The sequence below is a fragment of the Orcinus orca genome, chromosome X (genome assembly GCF_937001465.1).
Source record: "Orcinus orca chromosome X, mOrcOrc1.1, whole genome shotgun sequence".
NCBI classification, from domain to species: domain Eukaryota; kingdom Metazoa; phylum Chordata; class Mammalia; order Artiodactyla; family Delphinidae; genus Orcinus; species Orcinus orca.
In genome coordinates this window covers 61120986-61139244 of record NC_064580.1, presented here as the reverse complement: position 1 = coordinate 61139244, position 18259 = coordinate 61120986, and the positions used below count along the sequence as shown (strand labels likewise).

At 38.6% G+C, this 18259-nt stretch overlaps 1 protein-coding gene across 4 annotated transcripts in view; it reads right to left on the bottom strand.

The window, feature by feature from the left end:
- KIF4A (kinesin family member 4A) overlaps positions 1 to 18259 on the bottom strand; it is a 127906-nt gene that overhangs the window by 67576 nt on the left and 42071 nt on the right. For all 4 annotated transcript variants that reach the window (XM_049704577.1, XM_049704578.1, XM_004275779.4 and 1 more), the window contains exons 8-10: positions 8490 to 8606; positions 7684 to 7859; positions 1447 to 1508 (exon numbers count right to left, since the gene is read on the bottom strand). In XM_049704577.1, coding sequence (XP_049560534.1) covers positions 1447 to 1508; positions 7684 to 7859; positions 8490 to 8606 — 355 coding nt within the window. The remainder of the gene's footprint in view (positions 1 to 1446; positions 1509 to 7683; positions 7860 to 8489; positions 8607 to 18259) is intronic.

Sequence of the window (18259 nt, the reverse complement as noted above, 5' to 3'; positions counted from 1 at the left end):
TATGCAAATATCTCTTTGAGACCCTGTTTTCGATTCTTTCGGATATATACCCAGAAGTGTGATTGCTGGATCATATGGTAGTTCTATTTTTAATTTTCTGAGGAACCTCCATACTGTTTTCCATAGCAGTTACACCATTTTAGAATCCTTTCAACAGTGCACAAAGGTTCTAATTTAATTTCTCCACATCCTCCTCATATCCTTTCCAACATTTGTTACTTTTTGTTATTTTTTGTTTTTGATAGTAGCCATCCTGACAGGTGTATGGTGATATCTCATTTTGGTTTTGATTTGCATTTCTCTGCTCTGAGTATATCTTTTTGTAAAACTCTGACTCTTAGACCACGATAATGTTTCACATACACTTCATATACCCAAAATATAAACAAACAATTAAAACTAACCAAGCAAGATGTAGTGGGAACCCACAATGGAATACAAACAGTAACTCTGGGAAACAATATCTTGCCTGGATATTCTAAGCCTAAAGACAAAAGAATTATACATATATGCTGTAATCTAGTTCCTAAAAGTGTTTCTCACAGGGGTATGGGCTAGCAATTCCAAAATTATTTTACGTGTATACTAGAACTGAACAAGTAAGTAAATAGAATGCAGATAATGAGAGCTGGTTTTTCACTGCTGGAGAAAGAAGTTATAAATAAGGAGAGCGGGAGGATTAGAATAAGCCTTGTAGTGTTGGACTGGAATCAGATGTATCAGTCTAAAATCATGGTTTTTAATATATACACAGTTAGGTAGACATAAAAATATAGATATATGTGTGGGTTACTATACATACAGATATTTCCTAGCTCTACTCACTGAGAGGGCCTAGAAGTAATGACTTCTCAGTAACAATGAGCACACCTAGCACCCAGATCTGGTTTCTAAACACCATTTTCCAATTAAAAAAAGAAAACCCAGGGCTCCTTGGACATATGGTTGATTCCAGAATTGGGGCAGGGAAAATAGAAGACGGGTGTGGAGCATCTGGTAGAAATGCTTAAAAACTTGATAGCGTGTTAAAGAATACAACAGCCACCCTGAAGGAGCTCCTAGTGGACAAAGCAGAAACAACAAATAAAACAAGCAATAAAACATAATGCTAGTATTGGATGTTAATGCATAGAATAAAATAAATACCCATGAGTCTATATGGCTATAAATACATAATGAAATAAATAAATGGTGGGAGGGGAGAGACAGCTCTTCCTCATAGTAGAATTCCAATTAATAAATTTCTGAGGCCAGAACCTATGCTCTTTCTATTATACCAGGTTGTCTCAAAGCTAACTAGCTAGTCCTAAATAGACAGCAAGTTTGTTAAGTTCCCTACCTTGACACCAAGTGCTACCAGAAACTTTAGACTATCAGGGGAAAACAATCATAAGGAGAAAAAGGCTCTGTTAGAATATACATTTAAAATTAGTCTATGACTCTTACTTTATAGATCCAGGCAGGGTACCTCCATGGGCTTGCAGCAACAAGACCTGTAGCTGTTGTACCTGGAACAGGCAAAGAAAAATAGTCAGCTAGTTACCAATCAAAAGTTACTTATCGGGCTTCCCTGGTGGCGCAGTGGTTGGGAGTCCGCCTGCCGATGCAGGGGACATGGGTTCATGCCCCGATTGGGAGGATCCCAAATGCCGCGGAGCGGCTGGGCCCGAGGGCCATGGCCGCTGAGCCTGCGCGTCCAGAGCCTGTGCTCCACAACGGGAGAGGCCACAGCAGGGAGAGGCCCGCGTACCGCAAAAAAAAAAAAAAAAAAAAAAAAAGTTACTTATCCCTTATCAGCAAAATTACCATGATTAGTAGTCAGGTAATCTTACTTGATACCTATGAAATCTAAAGGTATTACAGAAAGCAACATGGTTGATGATTCAATGATAAAAGGACAATCAGCATTACATGAATAACTAGTACTTAGAAGATGAGTTGTCTCTTTTACCTAAGCATCTTCATGAGTTTTTATTGAGAATCTATTTTTTTAAATTTATTTTTATTATTATTATTTTTTAAAATATTTACTTATTTTGGCTGCACCAGGTCTTAGCTGCGGCACATGGGATCTTCGCTGTGGCATGTTTAGTTGCAGCACACCGACTTCTTAGTTGTGGCAGGCACGTGGGATCTAGTTCCCTGACCAGGGATTGAACCCGGGCCCCCTGCATTGGGAGCACAGAGTCTTACCCACTGGACCACCAGGGAAGTTCCAGAGAACCTACTTTTTTAAAAAAATCAAACTTAGGGACTTCCCTGGGGGCGCAGTGGTTAAGAATCTGCCTGCAAGTGCAGGGGCCACGGGTTCGAGCCCTGGTCCGAGAGGACCCCACATGCTACGGAGCAGCTAAGACCATGTGCCACAACTACTGAGCCTGTGCTCGAGAGCCTGCAAGCCACAACTACTGAGCCTGTGTGCCACAACTACGGAAACCCGTGCGCCTAGAGCCCATGTTCTGCAACAAGAGAAGCCACCGTGATGAGAAGCCTGCATGCCACAATGAAGAGTAGCCCCTGCTCACCACAACTAGAGAAAGCCTGCTCGCAGCAACAAAGACCCAACACAGCCAAAAATAAATAAATAAATAAATAATTTAAAAAATCAAACTTAGCACTGGGCTACGCAATGTGGGGGGTGGATACAAGAATAAACTCTTGTGGTTTATTATCCAGTTTACAATCTAGTTGATGAAGACAAGACTAAGGCCTGAAAATTTAAGAAATAACACAAGACAGAAGATACTAGTCATCAAGTATAGTTAAGTACTTTAAGGTTCTGAGAAGAAGCAAATTAATGAAATCCCAAAATAGTCCAAAGGAGGCTTCGTGGAGACGGATCTTAAACCAGAGTGAATGTGCAATCAACCTCTCCATTCCCTCTTATGATAAAAGAGGAGCTGCTCTGCTTGAGCTTTGGATCCCAAGTCTTCTTGCCTTCTGATAAATCCTATTCTGGGGACTTCCCTGGTGGTCCAGTGGTTAAGACTCCATGCTCCCATTGCAAGGGGCCCAGGTTCAATTCCTGGTCAGGGAACTAGATCCCACATGACACAACTAAAAGCCTGAATGCCACAACTAAAATATTCCACGTGTCGCAACTAAGACCCGGTGCAGCCAAATAAATAAATAAGTAAATAAATTAAAAAAAAATCTTATTCTATTTGTTATCCATTCTCTCTTCTATATCTTTGACTTCTCCCTTTTTACAGAATCCTTCCTACTAAGATTAAAACATATTCAAGTCTCTCCCATCTTAAAACAAAACAAAACAAAAGCACCTTTCCCAATCCCACTTCCTATCTCTTTTGCCCAATTTCTCTCCTTCACAAAGTTTGACAGAATAGTCTACACCCACTGCCTACATTTCCTTTTGCTCTTCTCTCACTTGCTCTTTAACCTATTCTAACCTGATTCGTGCCCACAACATTCCGCTGAAATAACTCTTGATAATGTCACCAATGATCGGCATGTCACTACATCCCATGGGCATTTTTCAGTCTTCATTTTATTTGACTGTTTGGTAGCATTTGGGTTACCAGATGCCACTCTTTCTTGCTTTTCCTTCTATTCTTCAAGCTGATCTTCTAAGTCTCTTAGTTCATCTTTGATCCAACTGTCCTTTAAATGATAAAGTTCCTCAAAGCTCACTCACTTTCTATTCTCTCCTTAAAGTCTCATCTCTGACTATGGTTTCAATTACCATCTATAAACTGGTGACTCCCAAATTTATCTCAAACACAGATCTTTCTGAATTTAGAACCTTTTTTTTAATGCAATATCACTAGTATTTTACATTTATTGTCACATCATTATTTCCAAAGCATGACAACACATGTGATTTCACTTGGTCCACATAGATTTCTAAAGCATTTACAGGGAACAAGGCTGTTTGATAGGGAGAAACTGGTATTTTATCTCCATTTTATGAAAAGGAGCCTTCAGGCAGAAAGCTTAGGGGGGATTTGCTGGCCATCAGTGAAGGAACTGCTGGTAGGGGGGCGTTGTTCCCTCCAATCCAGCTATCTCTCCCTTGCAACCTGCAAGTAAGGCTTATCAGAGTTACTATACCACTGCAGGGAGAAGAGCTTTCTCTGTTCTTTGATAAGCCACTACTGCTCCATCTTGGAGAGACAGTGGGAAAAGTCAAGGGCAGGATATCAGGAGACCTGGTTCCTCCATCAGCCTGCCCTGAACCACCTATATTCATTTCTTAGACCCCAGTGTCTTAAAATGGGAATAAAGATATCTGCTGTGTTCACTGGCTTATTATGATGATAAAATTAAATAATGAATATAAAAGGGTTTTTTTTTGAACCATAATCATATATGAATGTCAAGGTGAGACAGGAAATCTGAAAGGAAGGGAGCTTCTTTGAGGCCTGAGTCTAGTCCCTGGAGCCAGACACTACGCAAGATGGTTTAGACATAATATCCTGTTTAATCCTCAAATCAGCCCAGGGAGCTGAGTATTACTATTATTAGATCCCCTTAGTTTTTCTGAATTTAGAACCTTTATATTCAAATATCTACTTAATATTTCTGCCTAGTTTTCTGCTATCCCAAACCTGGTCCTTCTTCAGTATACTCTAGGTCAGTGAATATGCAGTTTCACATGCCAGAAAGCTGGATGTCATACCCTCACCCCCTTATCTAATCCACTGGTCACTTCTTTCTATCACTTTCTAAGCCATTTCTCTCTCTGGACTACTGCAGTAACTTCTTAAGTGGTCTCTATGAGTCTACTTTTGCTCCACTATAATCCACTTCCACACAGCAGCCATAACATTTTTTAAAAGTGGAAATGATCAATGTTGCCACCTTGCTTAAAATCATTTTTAACGTAGTACATGAGGCGTTGATCAGGCCTCTGCTTCTTCTCTAGTCTCAGACTGGAACACCCTTTCCTTGCTCTCTCCACTCTAGCCACACTGGCATTCTGAGTTCTTCAAATGCACTGTATTCCTAACTCAAGATCTTTGCAGACATGCTATATGCCTGGCACTGTTCTAAATGCTTTACATGTATTAACTCAGTTAACCCTCACAAAAACCCTATGAAGCAGGTACTATTATTATTTCCATTTTACAGATAGGGAAACTGAGGCACAGAGAACTTGCCCTGGGTAAATAGCTAGTGAGGTATAGAGCCAGGATTTGAACCCAGGCAGCCTGGCTGCAGTGTCAATGCTGTTTCCCATCATACTTTGCTACACATGCTATTTCTTCTTCCTGGAATCCCCTTCTTTCTTTTCTGCATAGATGATTCCTACTCAGTCCCTCAGATCTCAGCTCATATGTAACTACTTCAGGGAAGCCTTCTCAGATTAGATATTTAACAGAAGATCCTGTTCCATACTTTCACAGTGCCCTATAGCACACTATCCCAGTTTATAATGATATGTTGGTATGATTGTGTGTTTAATGTTTGTCTCCCCCACTAGGCAATAAATTCCATGAACGCAGAAACTGTGTCTGCTTTGCTTAACAATGTATCCCAGCACAGTACCTGGCACATAACAGTGTTCAATAAATATTTATTGTTGGAATGGATGAACAAATAAATGACCAGGAAAAAGAGCATTTTTGGCAATAGTAATACACATGAAAGAAAACAGAGGAGCAGGACTGAGTAAGGTATTTTACAATTGAGATGATTCTGTGAACAGGTAAATTATTTATATTTTCTATAGTGAACCCTAAGAGGGAAGGAAATAAAGGAGGATAAGGGGAAGGAAGACAACAGATTGAATGAATGGTAATTATTATCACTGAGGAGGAAGGCCAGAGACGGAGTGAACACTGGACAGTTGGGAAACACTAGATTCCCATTGGGAAGAGTGCTACACAAAGAAAACCTGACCCCCCCCCCCCCAAGGAGTCAACCCAACCACCTGCCCTCTCAGCTCCTCTGCCAGAGATACTGAGCTGCTGCACAGTCATACTGATACCACCACAAATTCATGTTCCTAGTCAGCTGCTTCTTCAATTTCCGTGATTTTAAGCCTTCTGTGGTTACCTCAGTCCCTCTACCCTATCATCATCTGCTTGCTTGCTCTTAGAAGGTGACGTTACCTCCTACTTCACTGAGAAGATAAAGATCGTCAGGCTGAAAATTGCTCAATTTCCCTTCTTCTTCCTCTAAATTAGTGTCACTGTATTCTTCCTATCCTAACCTCTTTTCTTCTAGTCTTGGGGGCAAGTATCCCTTCTACTGTCTAAAGCAAAGACCTCTTTATTTGTGCTCAGGATCTCAACTAAGAGATGACCCCTTATCAACTCATCCCTATTCTCAGTTTTAGTCTCTCCCAACTGGTTCTTTCACATGTTCAAGTCTCTTCCATATTTTAAAAACAAACAGATTTACATCCCTTGACCCTTGACTACCAGCTATTGTCTTCTTTCATCTTGCCTTCTTGAAAGAAGAGCCTAACAACTTCCTCTACTTCCTTATCTAGCATTCACTGTCCATCCCATAGCAATCTGCTCCTATCATTCCCCTGACCCTCTTCTCACTCCTTGTTGATTAAAAAAAAATCAATGGACACCTTTCAACCCTTATCTTACTTTACACTTTATAAATTTATACTTTCAGTAGTCCTCCTTGAAACTTTCTTCTCTTGTCTTCCATGAACCACTGATTTTCTTCCTGCCTGTTTGCTCCTTCTTCATCTCTCTTGTCTTCTACTCCTTTCCCCCTTCCTTAAATGCTGCTGTTACCCCTGAGTTCTGCTAGGCTTCTTCTCTCTTCTTGTCCATTTGCTCATTCAGCAAATATTGAGGAAGTGCCTTTAACGTGCCGGGCACTCTTTGATCTCATCCACTCCATAACTTCAGATACCATCTAAATGCTGATGACTCTCAAATCTGTATCTTCAGTTCAGACCTCTCTACATTAAACCCACATACCCAGTCATGTTTGAACAACTCTACTTAGATGTCCTACAAGCCCTTCAAATTCAAAATGCCCAAAACTGAATTTCATCATTTCCATTTCCCTACCTGACCCTGTTTTTCCTCCTATATTCCCCGACTCAACGATTATTACTACCATTTATTCAGTTGTCCAAGCAAGAAACCTGGAAATCAACTTTGATTCTCCCTACCTACCCTTCCATGTCACATGTGTCACCACATATGTAAGCTCTATACATTCTACCTCCTTGTTTTTTGTTTCTAATTTGTCCCCCTTTCTTCATCTCTATCGCTACTGTCTTTAGTTCAGGCCATAGTTCTCACCTGAGTTATTATAATACCCTAATTTATTTTCTTACTTCTAGTCATGCCCACCTCTAATCCACTTTCTATATACTTGCTAGAGTAATCTCATTTCAACATGTTACCCTCTTACTTAAATCTTTCAGTGGCCCCCTACAGCTTTCAGGTTGAATTCCAAATCCTTTAACAAGTTATATAAGGACCTTTGGGATCTGACTCCTGCCTACCTCTCTTGCCTCATCTCTTACTGCTCACTTCTTTATCAGTGAAATCTCCAGTGCCACTCCCTAATCTTAAATATGACCAAAAACCTGTTAATAGGAGTTACTTTAAGATTTCCCCAAACTAACATAATGCTTAACCAACATCTCTAAAATTCTGGTAGAGGAGAAGCTGAGAAATAGGAGCTCTATCATTCCACTCACACACTTGTAATTTTTCCCATCAAATGTCAAGTTCCTTCTACCTGTTGCTTCAGATGATTAAGTTCAGCTCTCTGGGGATCAATATTAACAACAGGTTTGTTCTTGATTTTTCTTGCTCTGTCAGCATAGCGAAGAGTATTTAATGTTTCCTCTAGATTGGAGTCAGCAGGACTCACACAGGCTATCATAAGAGTGTGGCTATTACCTCCTAGAGAATCTGAAAAAGAACAAGGGAAGGAAATGAAATCAAACAAGTAGGATGCAAGCAAAACTGTCCGTTTTGGTTGGTGACTTCAATCTCAGAGCTGTAAGAAAAAAATTCTTAAGTATCTACAAGTTTTCTATTGTGTCAATATAAAAACATTAAGATTTTTGTTGTATAAAATGATATAGTTTAGAATCCTATTGCATGTGTCCTCGTTCTTAAGAGAGACTGTGACTTCAGCAGTTAATCAGGTTAAAACAAAAAAAACCTTACTGGGCCAAGTTAGGAGTCACTATTAGGATTAAAATTTCTTTGGATGCCCCCTCTAGGTAGATCTTAGCTCCTTAGGGAATTCTTCTTATTAGCAGTAATAAAGGCAGTAACTAAGTTCATTTTCAGGTACAAAGTACTAAGTACAGTTGACACGCTACATACAGATTTTTTGGCTCTCAAAGCCATATATGAAGACATTTTTCCATTACCTTAGAAGCCTGCTTGCCAACAGGTCTCTCTCCTGTTTATCAACTAGACAGCTCTGTATGTAATAGTCCAAAAATCTGGCTTTCTACCTGTTCTATCTTTCCTTTCTCAGCACTATCATTCTGAGTTACTCTCTTATTTTTAGAGGCACTTTGGGCTTACCTTGAAGCAGTCGAGTCAACTTGGAATCTCTGTAGGGCACAAAGCCACCCTTTTTGTCATCTCCAAGAGCACTGATTACATTTCCCAAGCATAGGAGGCCTCGGTTAATATTAATACCTAATAGCAGGAAACAAAATTTAAATTGCTTGGTAACATATACCCATGTTACCTGGGTAACATCTAACATATGCCTATCCTGAGAAAGAGATAAGAAATAAAGACCCTATAGAAATATTAAGTCAGCAATCTTAAAGAAACCTCTTAATCTTGTTCACTTTTCTGAGAGTGCCTCTTTTTTTTTTCAAACAGAAAGCTTCATAGAAATGAAAAACAACAGTATTTAAAAATCTTTAGTGTTCTTATCAGATATTCTTATGCTCCTTGGGAAACAGGCCATATTTTTCCTAGGTGGTATAGGTAGAAATGGGAATAAACATGATGCTGGTAGAAGTTGGTGATATCCACTCTGATATTTTACTTTCTTTCCATCTCTTCCTCTTTCAAACAGTTGGTCTTCCAGTTAAGCAAAGTTCAAAGGACAAAGGTGAATGCACAATTGAGTCTGTTGGCACTTCTTGCCCTTTCCCATGGAAACAAAGCAGAGAGACAGATAATGATCACCATGACAATAACCACTTGTATAGTTATTTACAAGTGGTTATATACATTATCACACTTTTAATATACATTATCACACTTAATGCTTAAATTAATGCTGTGAAATTACATTAAAAGCTATTTTTATTATTATCATTATTTTAACTATCATTTTCAGTTTATTGATGACAGAACTAGCTCAAAGGTTAAATGACTTGCCTAAGGTCAAGTGGTACCATTAGCGGGTAAGTGGTAGGCCTGAGATTCCACCTCAGGATTGCAGTCAAATCCTATGCTCTGTCTATTATACCACAATGAAATACCTTTCCTCTTATTGCTTCAAATAGAGTAAAGGTTCTTTTCCACTTCTTAAATTCCAAGGTTTACTTTTTAAACATTGTAATAATCTCTGAGGTCCCTTGAAAGCCCCTGACCCTCCCATGGTTATGTTTACTATGGAAAGTCTATGTAGTATAATGGTTAAGTGCATGGGCAATGGTGTCAGATAGACCTAGGTTCTAATCCTGGATCTGTCACTGATTAGCTATGCAATTTTGGGTAAGTTCCTCTATAAAATGAGGCAAATCTACCTACCTCGTTAGGTTGTGGTGGGGAGTTAATAAGATACCTTACACAAAACAAAGTTAAATGATATACAAATGGCATCATTATTGTTAGTGCTGTACTACTTTACTTATTCAGCCGTACTTTGGACTCCCTTATAACCTGAAACAATTTTATCTACAAGATCCTGAACTCCAAAATTCCTCTCTGCATCCTACTACTATCCTTCCATTTCTTTCATGGATCCTGTTCTTCACCCTTATTGTGGCTACAAATATACTGATGCCTTCTTTCTTTTTTCAGCTGCACCATGTAGCATGTGGGATCTGAATTTCCCGACCAGGGATCGAACCCGTGCTCCCTGAAGTGCAAGAGCAGAGTCTTAACCATTGGACTGCCAGGGAAGTCCCTATGACACTTTCTAATACTCCCAGTAGATCATCCTTCCTGGGCCTTAAACTACCTATTCCCTTAAGTCAATCATTTCAGTTATGTTTTCCCAAGCGCTCACTAGACCCATGACCTTCTGCCCCATGACCCATGACCTTCTGCCATTCCCACCATGTCAATTCCCAGGCCTAGGTTAAACCAACCGTGTGTGTGAGTGTGTGTGAGTGAGTGTGTGTGTGTGTGTGTGCACACGCGCGTGTGTAAGTTTCTGAAAGTCACATAACAAAATGGACTGGATCCATCCATTATAGAACACACTATCTGACCTTGGCTGAACCCTTGGTCAATAGACAATCTTCTCTTCTTCATTCTTCCTTCACCACAGCAGCTATTCTAAACACTCATCATTTCCAAGACTGGAAATCTACCTTCACTCTATTAGTAGATGATTTCAACAAATACATTATGGTGATCAACTATTCACAAGGGCTCCCTAACCTTCCCTCTCCTCACTTCACAGTCTTTCCTTTGCTGTTACTGATTCCTTTGTCCTTCTCCTTGTTTCAGAGGAGGAAATAACTACCTTTATTTTCCCTTCAGCCTCTGACAGTGTTTCTATTCCCTCCATTTTCCCAGGGACCCTGGATCCCTTGATCTTCCCCCTCCCTCTTAGATATTCAATTTATTTTTCCTTCATGAATTCCTTCTTTTCAGTCTATACACATGCTCAAATCTCCCCAACCTAAAACAAAAACAATTCCCTCAAGCAACTAGCTCTTTCTTTTCCCTTTATTGCAAGTTGGAAGGGGTACCATTTTTCAGGGCCACTTATCCCATCCAGGATGTGAAGGAGATCCTGCTGAGATTGATCAAACCTCACCAATGCCTGTACTAATCCTCATATTAGTTCACTCCTTTCTCTTCTTTCCCCCTTTTAGCCAAACAGAACATTGTGCCATCTTATTGGCCCATATCCCATCTAGGATGTGAAGGAGAGACTGCTGAGGTTTTTCAAACCTGCTGAGCAAAATGTCCATCTATAGCTCCACAGGAACAACAATAAAAGTCCAGATGAGCCCTGAGAAGAAATTATGGCTACTGTGATCTAAGTAAGAAGCACAGACTTAAGGATAAAAAGGCTGATTTTTTTTCTTCAAATGAGAGTTGGAGTTTTGGAATAGATAGGAGCAAGGGAAATGAATGTCTCTTTGGAAAGAAATCATCACAAAACAGCATTTGATTTCCTGTTGTTAAGAGAAAATTCTTGACATGGTTGGAGATTATATATTATAAAGACTGGGAAGAACATGACTGCAGAGACTTAAAAGTTCTAATCAAGGATGGCTATGGAGAAAATGCCCAGATAAAATTATAAGACCAGAAGTTCCTCTTCTCTCTAAAAGATTGAGAACAGACCAAGTGAGGAGAGGATCAAGAATACTACTTAACAGCTTCGGGTATTTGTTCACGAGGGCAACAAATAAATAATAAAGTAGAGATTTTAACTTTAAAAAGGGACTAGAACTTCACAAGTATCATGGAGGCACGTTACAATTGGTTTCACAACTAGAATAAAAGGGTATATTGGTAACAGGAGAGAAAAACGAGGCAGAAGAGAAACGAAGCAGCTCTATATGCAGCAGCTCTCAACTGGGGACAATTTTGCTTCTTGCAGGACATTTGGCAATATCTGGAGACATTTTGGTTGTCACAACCTGTGAGGTCAGGGGGAGTGCTACTGGCATCTAGTGGGTAGAGGGCAAGGATACCACTAAACACCCTATAATGCCCTGGACAGTCCCTCCCCACCAATATTGTTTGACCCAAAATGTCAATAGTGCCACAGCTGAGAAACCCTGCTCTATATGTGAAGAAAATATGTATGAGCCTAAGGCAGGTAGCACAGCCAAGAAGATTAGGGTGAAAAACAGAAGTAATATGATAGTATAGATATGGTCTGCCTAGCTAGAAGGGGAATGATCTATTACTGCACTAGATCACAAGACTTACAGGAGTAACTACTAAGAGGGAATAGAGTGGAAAGGAACTTGATTGGGAGATAGAATCTTAGTTCAAACTCTGCCTCTCCCACTTATCAATGTGTGTGACCTTGGACAAGCCACTAAAACTTTCCTTTATCCATAAAACAGGTGTAATACATACCTTTACCTCATGAGGCTATGATAAAATCAAATGTGATCTATAAAGTGCTACCTACATGTAAGTTATTATTAATAGGATAGAGGAACTTAGATTATCTGGATATTTGCTAAGTTACCTGACAGTGAAAGCACAGCACCCATTAAATTCCTTATCTACTCTGATGACAATTTCTTCACCAAAAAGATACTGCAAGTGAAGAAGGAAATGGCAGTATCTTGAAGTTGGCCTTCAAGTTGACACACATGGAAGAACTGATTATGTAAGTAAAATGATGAGAATCTGGTTGTAGGGGACTGAGGTGCACGGTCAGACATCAGTATGCTAGATGGTAAGAAAACGTATCTCTAAAATTCCGGAAAAAAGATAGGTAAGTTTCTGGTACAGAAAGTCTAAAGGGGGAAAAGTATGAAAGGTTTTCAAAAAATAAAATTGTAATTATCTAGGCACATATTATTCCAATAAAAAATTGATACAGCTTCATAGGAACCAATGTAACAAATAAAATTATATACAAAAAGAACACAGAGAGCATTAGAGGAAATTCTGTTCAAACACAGGAGACTGACCACCAGCATTTCTTTCCCCCCTAAGATACGACTAAAAGGAATTTAAAAAGTAATAACCCATAAGATCACAGAGCACAGGAGAGGAAATATCCGTAGACAAGAGGTTTCGATGTGTTTTTAGAGCACAGGTAGAGAAGCAATAACTGACTCAGCAAGATGGAAGAGCCTCAATCTAAAGTGCCTGCAGAGGGACAATAATGACCACGACAGTGATAATAACAGCTAAGTTTATATAGTGTTTACTATGAGCCAGATACTGTTCTAGGAACTTTATGCTTATTACCTTACTTAATCCTCACAGTAGTCCTATAAAGTATGCATCAAGTATGATTATCTGTGTTGACAGATATGAGACCTGAGGCACAAAGAGATTAGGTAACTTGCCTAAGGTCACATAGCTAATAAGTGGCAGAGTCAGGATTCAGATGGAGGCAGTCTGGCTCCCAAATCCATGATCTTAACCTCTATGCTCTATGGAAATGAGCAAATTTGCTCCTTAGAGGCACCAGGTACCTTGGAAAGAGGAGAGACTTGAGGCTGAAAAGACGGGGTTGGTAGAAAACACATTTAAAGAAAGCTTGAACTCTCACGTCGCCCCTCCAGAGCCATGTGACTACTGTGTCCCCCATTCTCAATCATTCCCAGTCTACTTAATGGGGTAGTTTTTCCAATACCCACCCATTAAAGTTGGTATTCTCTTGGGACTGTCTTAGGCTCTTTGCTTACTATATATACTCTTCCTGGGCTATCTCATCCTTGCCTAGAGTTCCAATAAACACCTATATTAATGACTCCCTCAAATTCCCATCTCCAAACCAGACCTCTTTCCTATTGTCCAAAGCTATATTTTGTCTGCCTACTGAATAAACTCCAGTGGGCTGTGCCCATGTGGCATTGCATAACACAGACTTGAACAACACAGAATTCATCTTTCAGTGCAAAGCTATTTCACTTCCAGCACTGTTCCTTTTCATTGTCTCATCACCTAAACAGTCGGATATCCAACAAACAACAAACCTGTGACATCCTGGACTCTCCCTCTTTTCTCACCCCACACATTTGAGTCCTTATCATCATTTAGTGAATATGTTCAATATTCTAGGCACTGTGCTAGGCATTAGAGGTAGAAAGATGAATAAGTCACAATCCCTACTCTCGAGGAGTTAAAAATCTAAAGGGAGATAGACACACCAACAAAAACTATTTGCAAATATAATGTTAAAGGAAAAGATAAGTATAGTAAAAATGGGTTCTCATAGGAGTGGGAATTGAAAATTTGAGCTGAACTGTGAAGAATGACTAGGACAATGCTGATGGAGGAGGGAAGAGTGGGAAAGAAGAATGTAAGGTTATTCCAGGCAAAGAAGTAACATACGTCAAGGCACATATTTGTGAGAGAGCATCATACATTTAGGAACTACAGGGAGTTCAACAGGAAAATAATGCAAGTTATGAGATAGAGAGTAACAAATAATGAGGCCAGAGGACAGTTAGGGACAGATCATAAAGAGCATGAAAGATATGTCATGCTCAGGTATTTGTGTTTATCCTGTAGGACAGTGGTTTTCAAATTGTGTTCCTCAGAACCTTAGGGATACTTTAGGGAACCACAAAAATACTGCAGAGTTTCTGCAACTGTAATTTGGATTTTGTTTTAAAAATTATTTCTATTGTGGTAAAATATATATAACATAAAATGTACCATTTTAACAGTTTTTAAGTGTATAGTTCAGTGGCATTAAGTACATTCACACTGTTGTGCAACCATCACCGCTATTTAACGTTATTTTAACTATTTTAAAAACTGCCTTTAAGGGACTTCCCTGGTGGTCCAGTGGTAAAGAATCCGCCTTCCAATGCAGGGGACATGGGTTCGATCCCTGGTCGGGGAACTAAGATCCCACAGGCCACAGGGCAACTAAGCCCGCACGCCACAACTACTGAGCCCCCGTGCCTCAAACAGAGAGCCTGCCTGCTGCAAACTACAGAGCCCATGTGCTCTGGAGCCCACACGCCACAACTAGAGAGACAAAAACCTGCACGCCACAACTAGAGAGAAGCCTGCATGCCGCAATGAAGATCCCGCATGCCGCAACGAAAGATCCCGCATTCCTCAACTAAGAGTCGACGCAGCAAAAACAAAAAAGCCCTATATTGTTTTTTAAAAAAACTGCATTTAAATAGCTCATTCCAATGTGCTATAAAGCAAATCTTTTTTTTAAAAAATAGATCTTTATTGGAGTCTAACTGCTTCACAATACTGTGTTAGAATCTACACAATACTGTGTTAGAATCTACACATTATCTTGTGCAGCAAGGTTAATTAATTTTTCTGCAGTCTTTGAAAATACCTCTATTATTTGTACATACGTTCAAAGTTTTTGCAAATGTGTAATTTAAAGTTGTGGCTTTGCACGAGACGTTTGCCCAGTTCACATGCACACTCACGGAAAACTGTACAGATAATTATACCACTGTAGCACATGAGCTTGTACTGAAACACCAGACAGAGGCAGTTACTCAATTCATGTGCTCATCACTGCATCATAGTCGGTTGTGTAGTACCAAATGAATATGGAACTCAACATGCTATGATATACTATTAAAGATGGTTTCACAATCTAATTGTCCATTGATGGATGAATGAATAAAGAAAATGTGGTACACACACAGAGAGAAATATTATTCAGCCACAAAAAGAAGAAAATCCTGCCTTTTGCAACATAGATGGACCCTGAGGGCATCATGCTGAGTGAAATAAATCAGATGGAGAAAGACAAATACTGTGTGTCCTCACCTTATATGTGGAATTTAAAAAAAGCTGAACTCATAGAAAGAGAGTAGAATAGTGGCTGCCAGAGGCTGAGGGGTGGGGGAAATGGGAAGATGCTGGTCAAAGAGTACAAACATCCAGCTATTAGATGAATAACTTCTGGGTATCTCAAGTACAGCATGGTGACTATAATCAACAGTACTGTATTATGTACTTGATGGTTGTTAAGAGACTAAATCTTTTTTAATTAAAAAAGTTTATTGAGATAACATTGGTTTATATCATTATATGTTTCATGTGCATATTACATTTCTACTTCTATATGTCCTACAGTATGCTCACCACCAAAGTTTTAGTTTCCATCCATCACTATACAGTTGATTCCCTTTACCCATTTCATCTTTCCCCAACCCCTTCCCCTCTGGTAACCACTACTTTGTTCTAAGGGAGTAAAGCTTAAATGTTCTCACCACACACACACAAAAATGGTAATCATGTGAGGGGATGGAGGTGTTAACCAACATTATTGTGGTAATCATTTCGCAACATATACATGTGTCAAATCATCACATTGTACACCCTAAACGTAACATATGTTATATGTCAAGAATATCTCAATAAAGCTGGAAAAAAAAAGAAAATGTGATGGTGCATATGAAGCACTTATCCAATGGCACTCAAAAAAAAAAAGATGGTTTCAGTGCTTCTTGTAAGCTTTGTGTCTTGTTAGACATTTATAGTTATTATATAACATATTAGGAAATATATCGTTAGTGATCCAACATTGAATTTAAATGTCCTATCACTTCCTCATTGAAGCTCCTAGGTCAGTTTAATAATTGAAGAGATTGTAAAGTGGGCTGTTAAAAAATGTTTATAACTCATAATTATGTATTAGTATGAATCAGGATTTTCTTGATAATGTGTGACAAGAAAAAAATATAGAAAAAATAGATACAAAATCTTAAATAAGATTATAGCTGTTATCCAGAATCCCCATCATGTTATATACTAAGAACTAAGAATGTTCACTGGAGCTAGTGTGTAATAGCAAAGGTCTGGAACCAACCTAAATGTTTATCAATAGGGGAATGGTATAATAAATACAGTGGCATATCTATATAATATATGGACATGAAAAAGAATACAGTAGAGATGTATATACTGATATGGAACAATCTCCATAAATACAGGGTAGATTAGAACACAGTGCATAGTATGCTTCCATTATACAGAAAGAGAGAATGTCTAAAGACATAGACTAGGGATTTGGGGAAAGAGAAAAAGTTACTTTTCATTATATTGCATTAAAAAAATACCCTTTTATTTTGAAATAATTATAGACTCACAGGAAGCTGCAAAAGAAATGTACAGCAAGGTCTTGTGCACCATTCACCCAGCCTCCCCCAATGGTAACATCTCACATAACCATAGTACAATATCAGAACCAGGAAATTAACCTTGGCACAATCCCCAGATGTTATTCAGATGTGACCAACTTTGACACGTACTCTGTGTGTGTGCGTGTAGTTCTGTGTAATTTTATCACATGTATAACTTCATTAATGATCACCAAAATCAAGATATAGAACTGTACTATCATCACAAGGCTCTCTTGTGCTGCCCTTTATAGGCACACCTATCTCTTCACCCTCCAATCCCTAACCCCTGGCAATCATTAAGCTTTCTCCCCTATAATTTTGTTATTTCAAGAATGTATAAACAGCATATACAGTATGTAACATTTTGAGACTAGCCTTTTTTTTTTCACTCAGCATAATAATAATCCATCCAAGGAGTCTGTTTTAATAGTTCATTCCTTTTTACTGCTAAATAGTATTACATGGCATGGATGTACCATAGTTTGTTTAACCATTCATTCACCTGTGGGTGGACATCTGAGTTGTTTCCAGTTTTTGGTTATTACAAATAGAGCAGCTATGAACATTTGCGTACAGGTTTTTGTGTGAACATACACTTCTTCTGGAATAAATGTCCAATAGTGCAATGTATGAGAAATTCAATTTCACCACATTCTTGCCAGCATTTGATATTGTTACTATTTCTTCTTTTAGCTATTCTGAGAGGTTTACAGTGAAATCTCCTTGTGGTTTTCACTTGTATTTCCTTAATGACTAAGGATGTTGAACGTCTTTTCATGTGCTTATTGCCATTTGTATATCCTCTTCAGTGAAATATCTGCTCATGTCTTGCTCATTTTCTAGTTGGATTATTTTTTACTATTGAGTTTTGAGAGTTCTTCATATATTCTAGATACAAGTCCTTTGCTGGATGTACTGCATTTTTTATCCCATGAAAAATCTTATAATATGCAATAAACAGAAAGAAATTGTGATCATAAAATAGCTATAATATTCTTATTGTTTGAAGATTGACCTACTCAATGCTATAAATTTGAACTTACAAAATAAATGTATGTGAATTTAAAATCTGTTTTTTAACTTATTTCAACTGTTATAATTTGTTTTAAGACTTCATTTTAAAAAGAGTTCCTTTGCTTTAAAAAGAAGGCAGATTAAAAACATCTATTGTAGATGATGGACACAAATGAAAGGTTTTAAAGAAGGAATAAACATGATCAAATTTAGATTTCAGAAATATTACTTTGGTAGTCATTTGGAAGGTAGATTTGGGAGTAAAAAACTGGTGTTTAAGAAACCATTTAGGAGGTTATTTTTTTTTTGAGGAAAAGATGG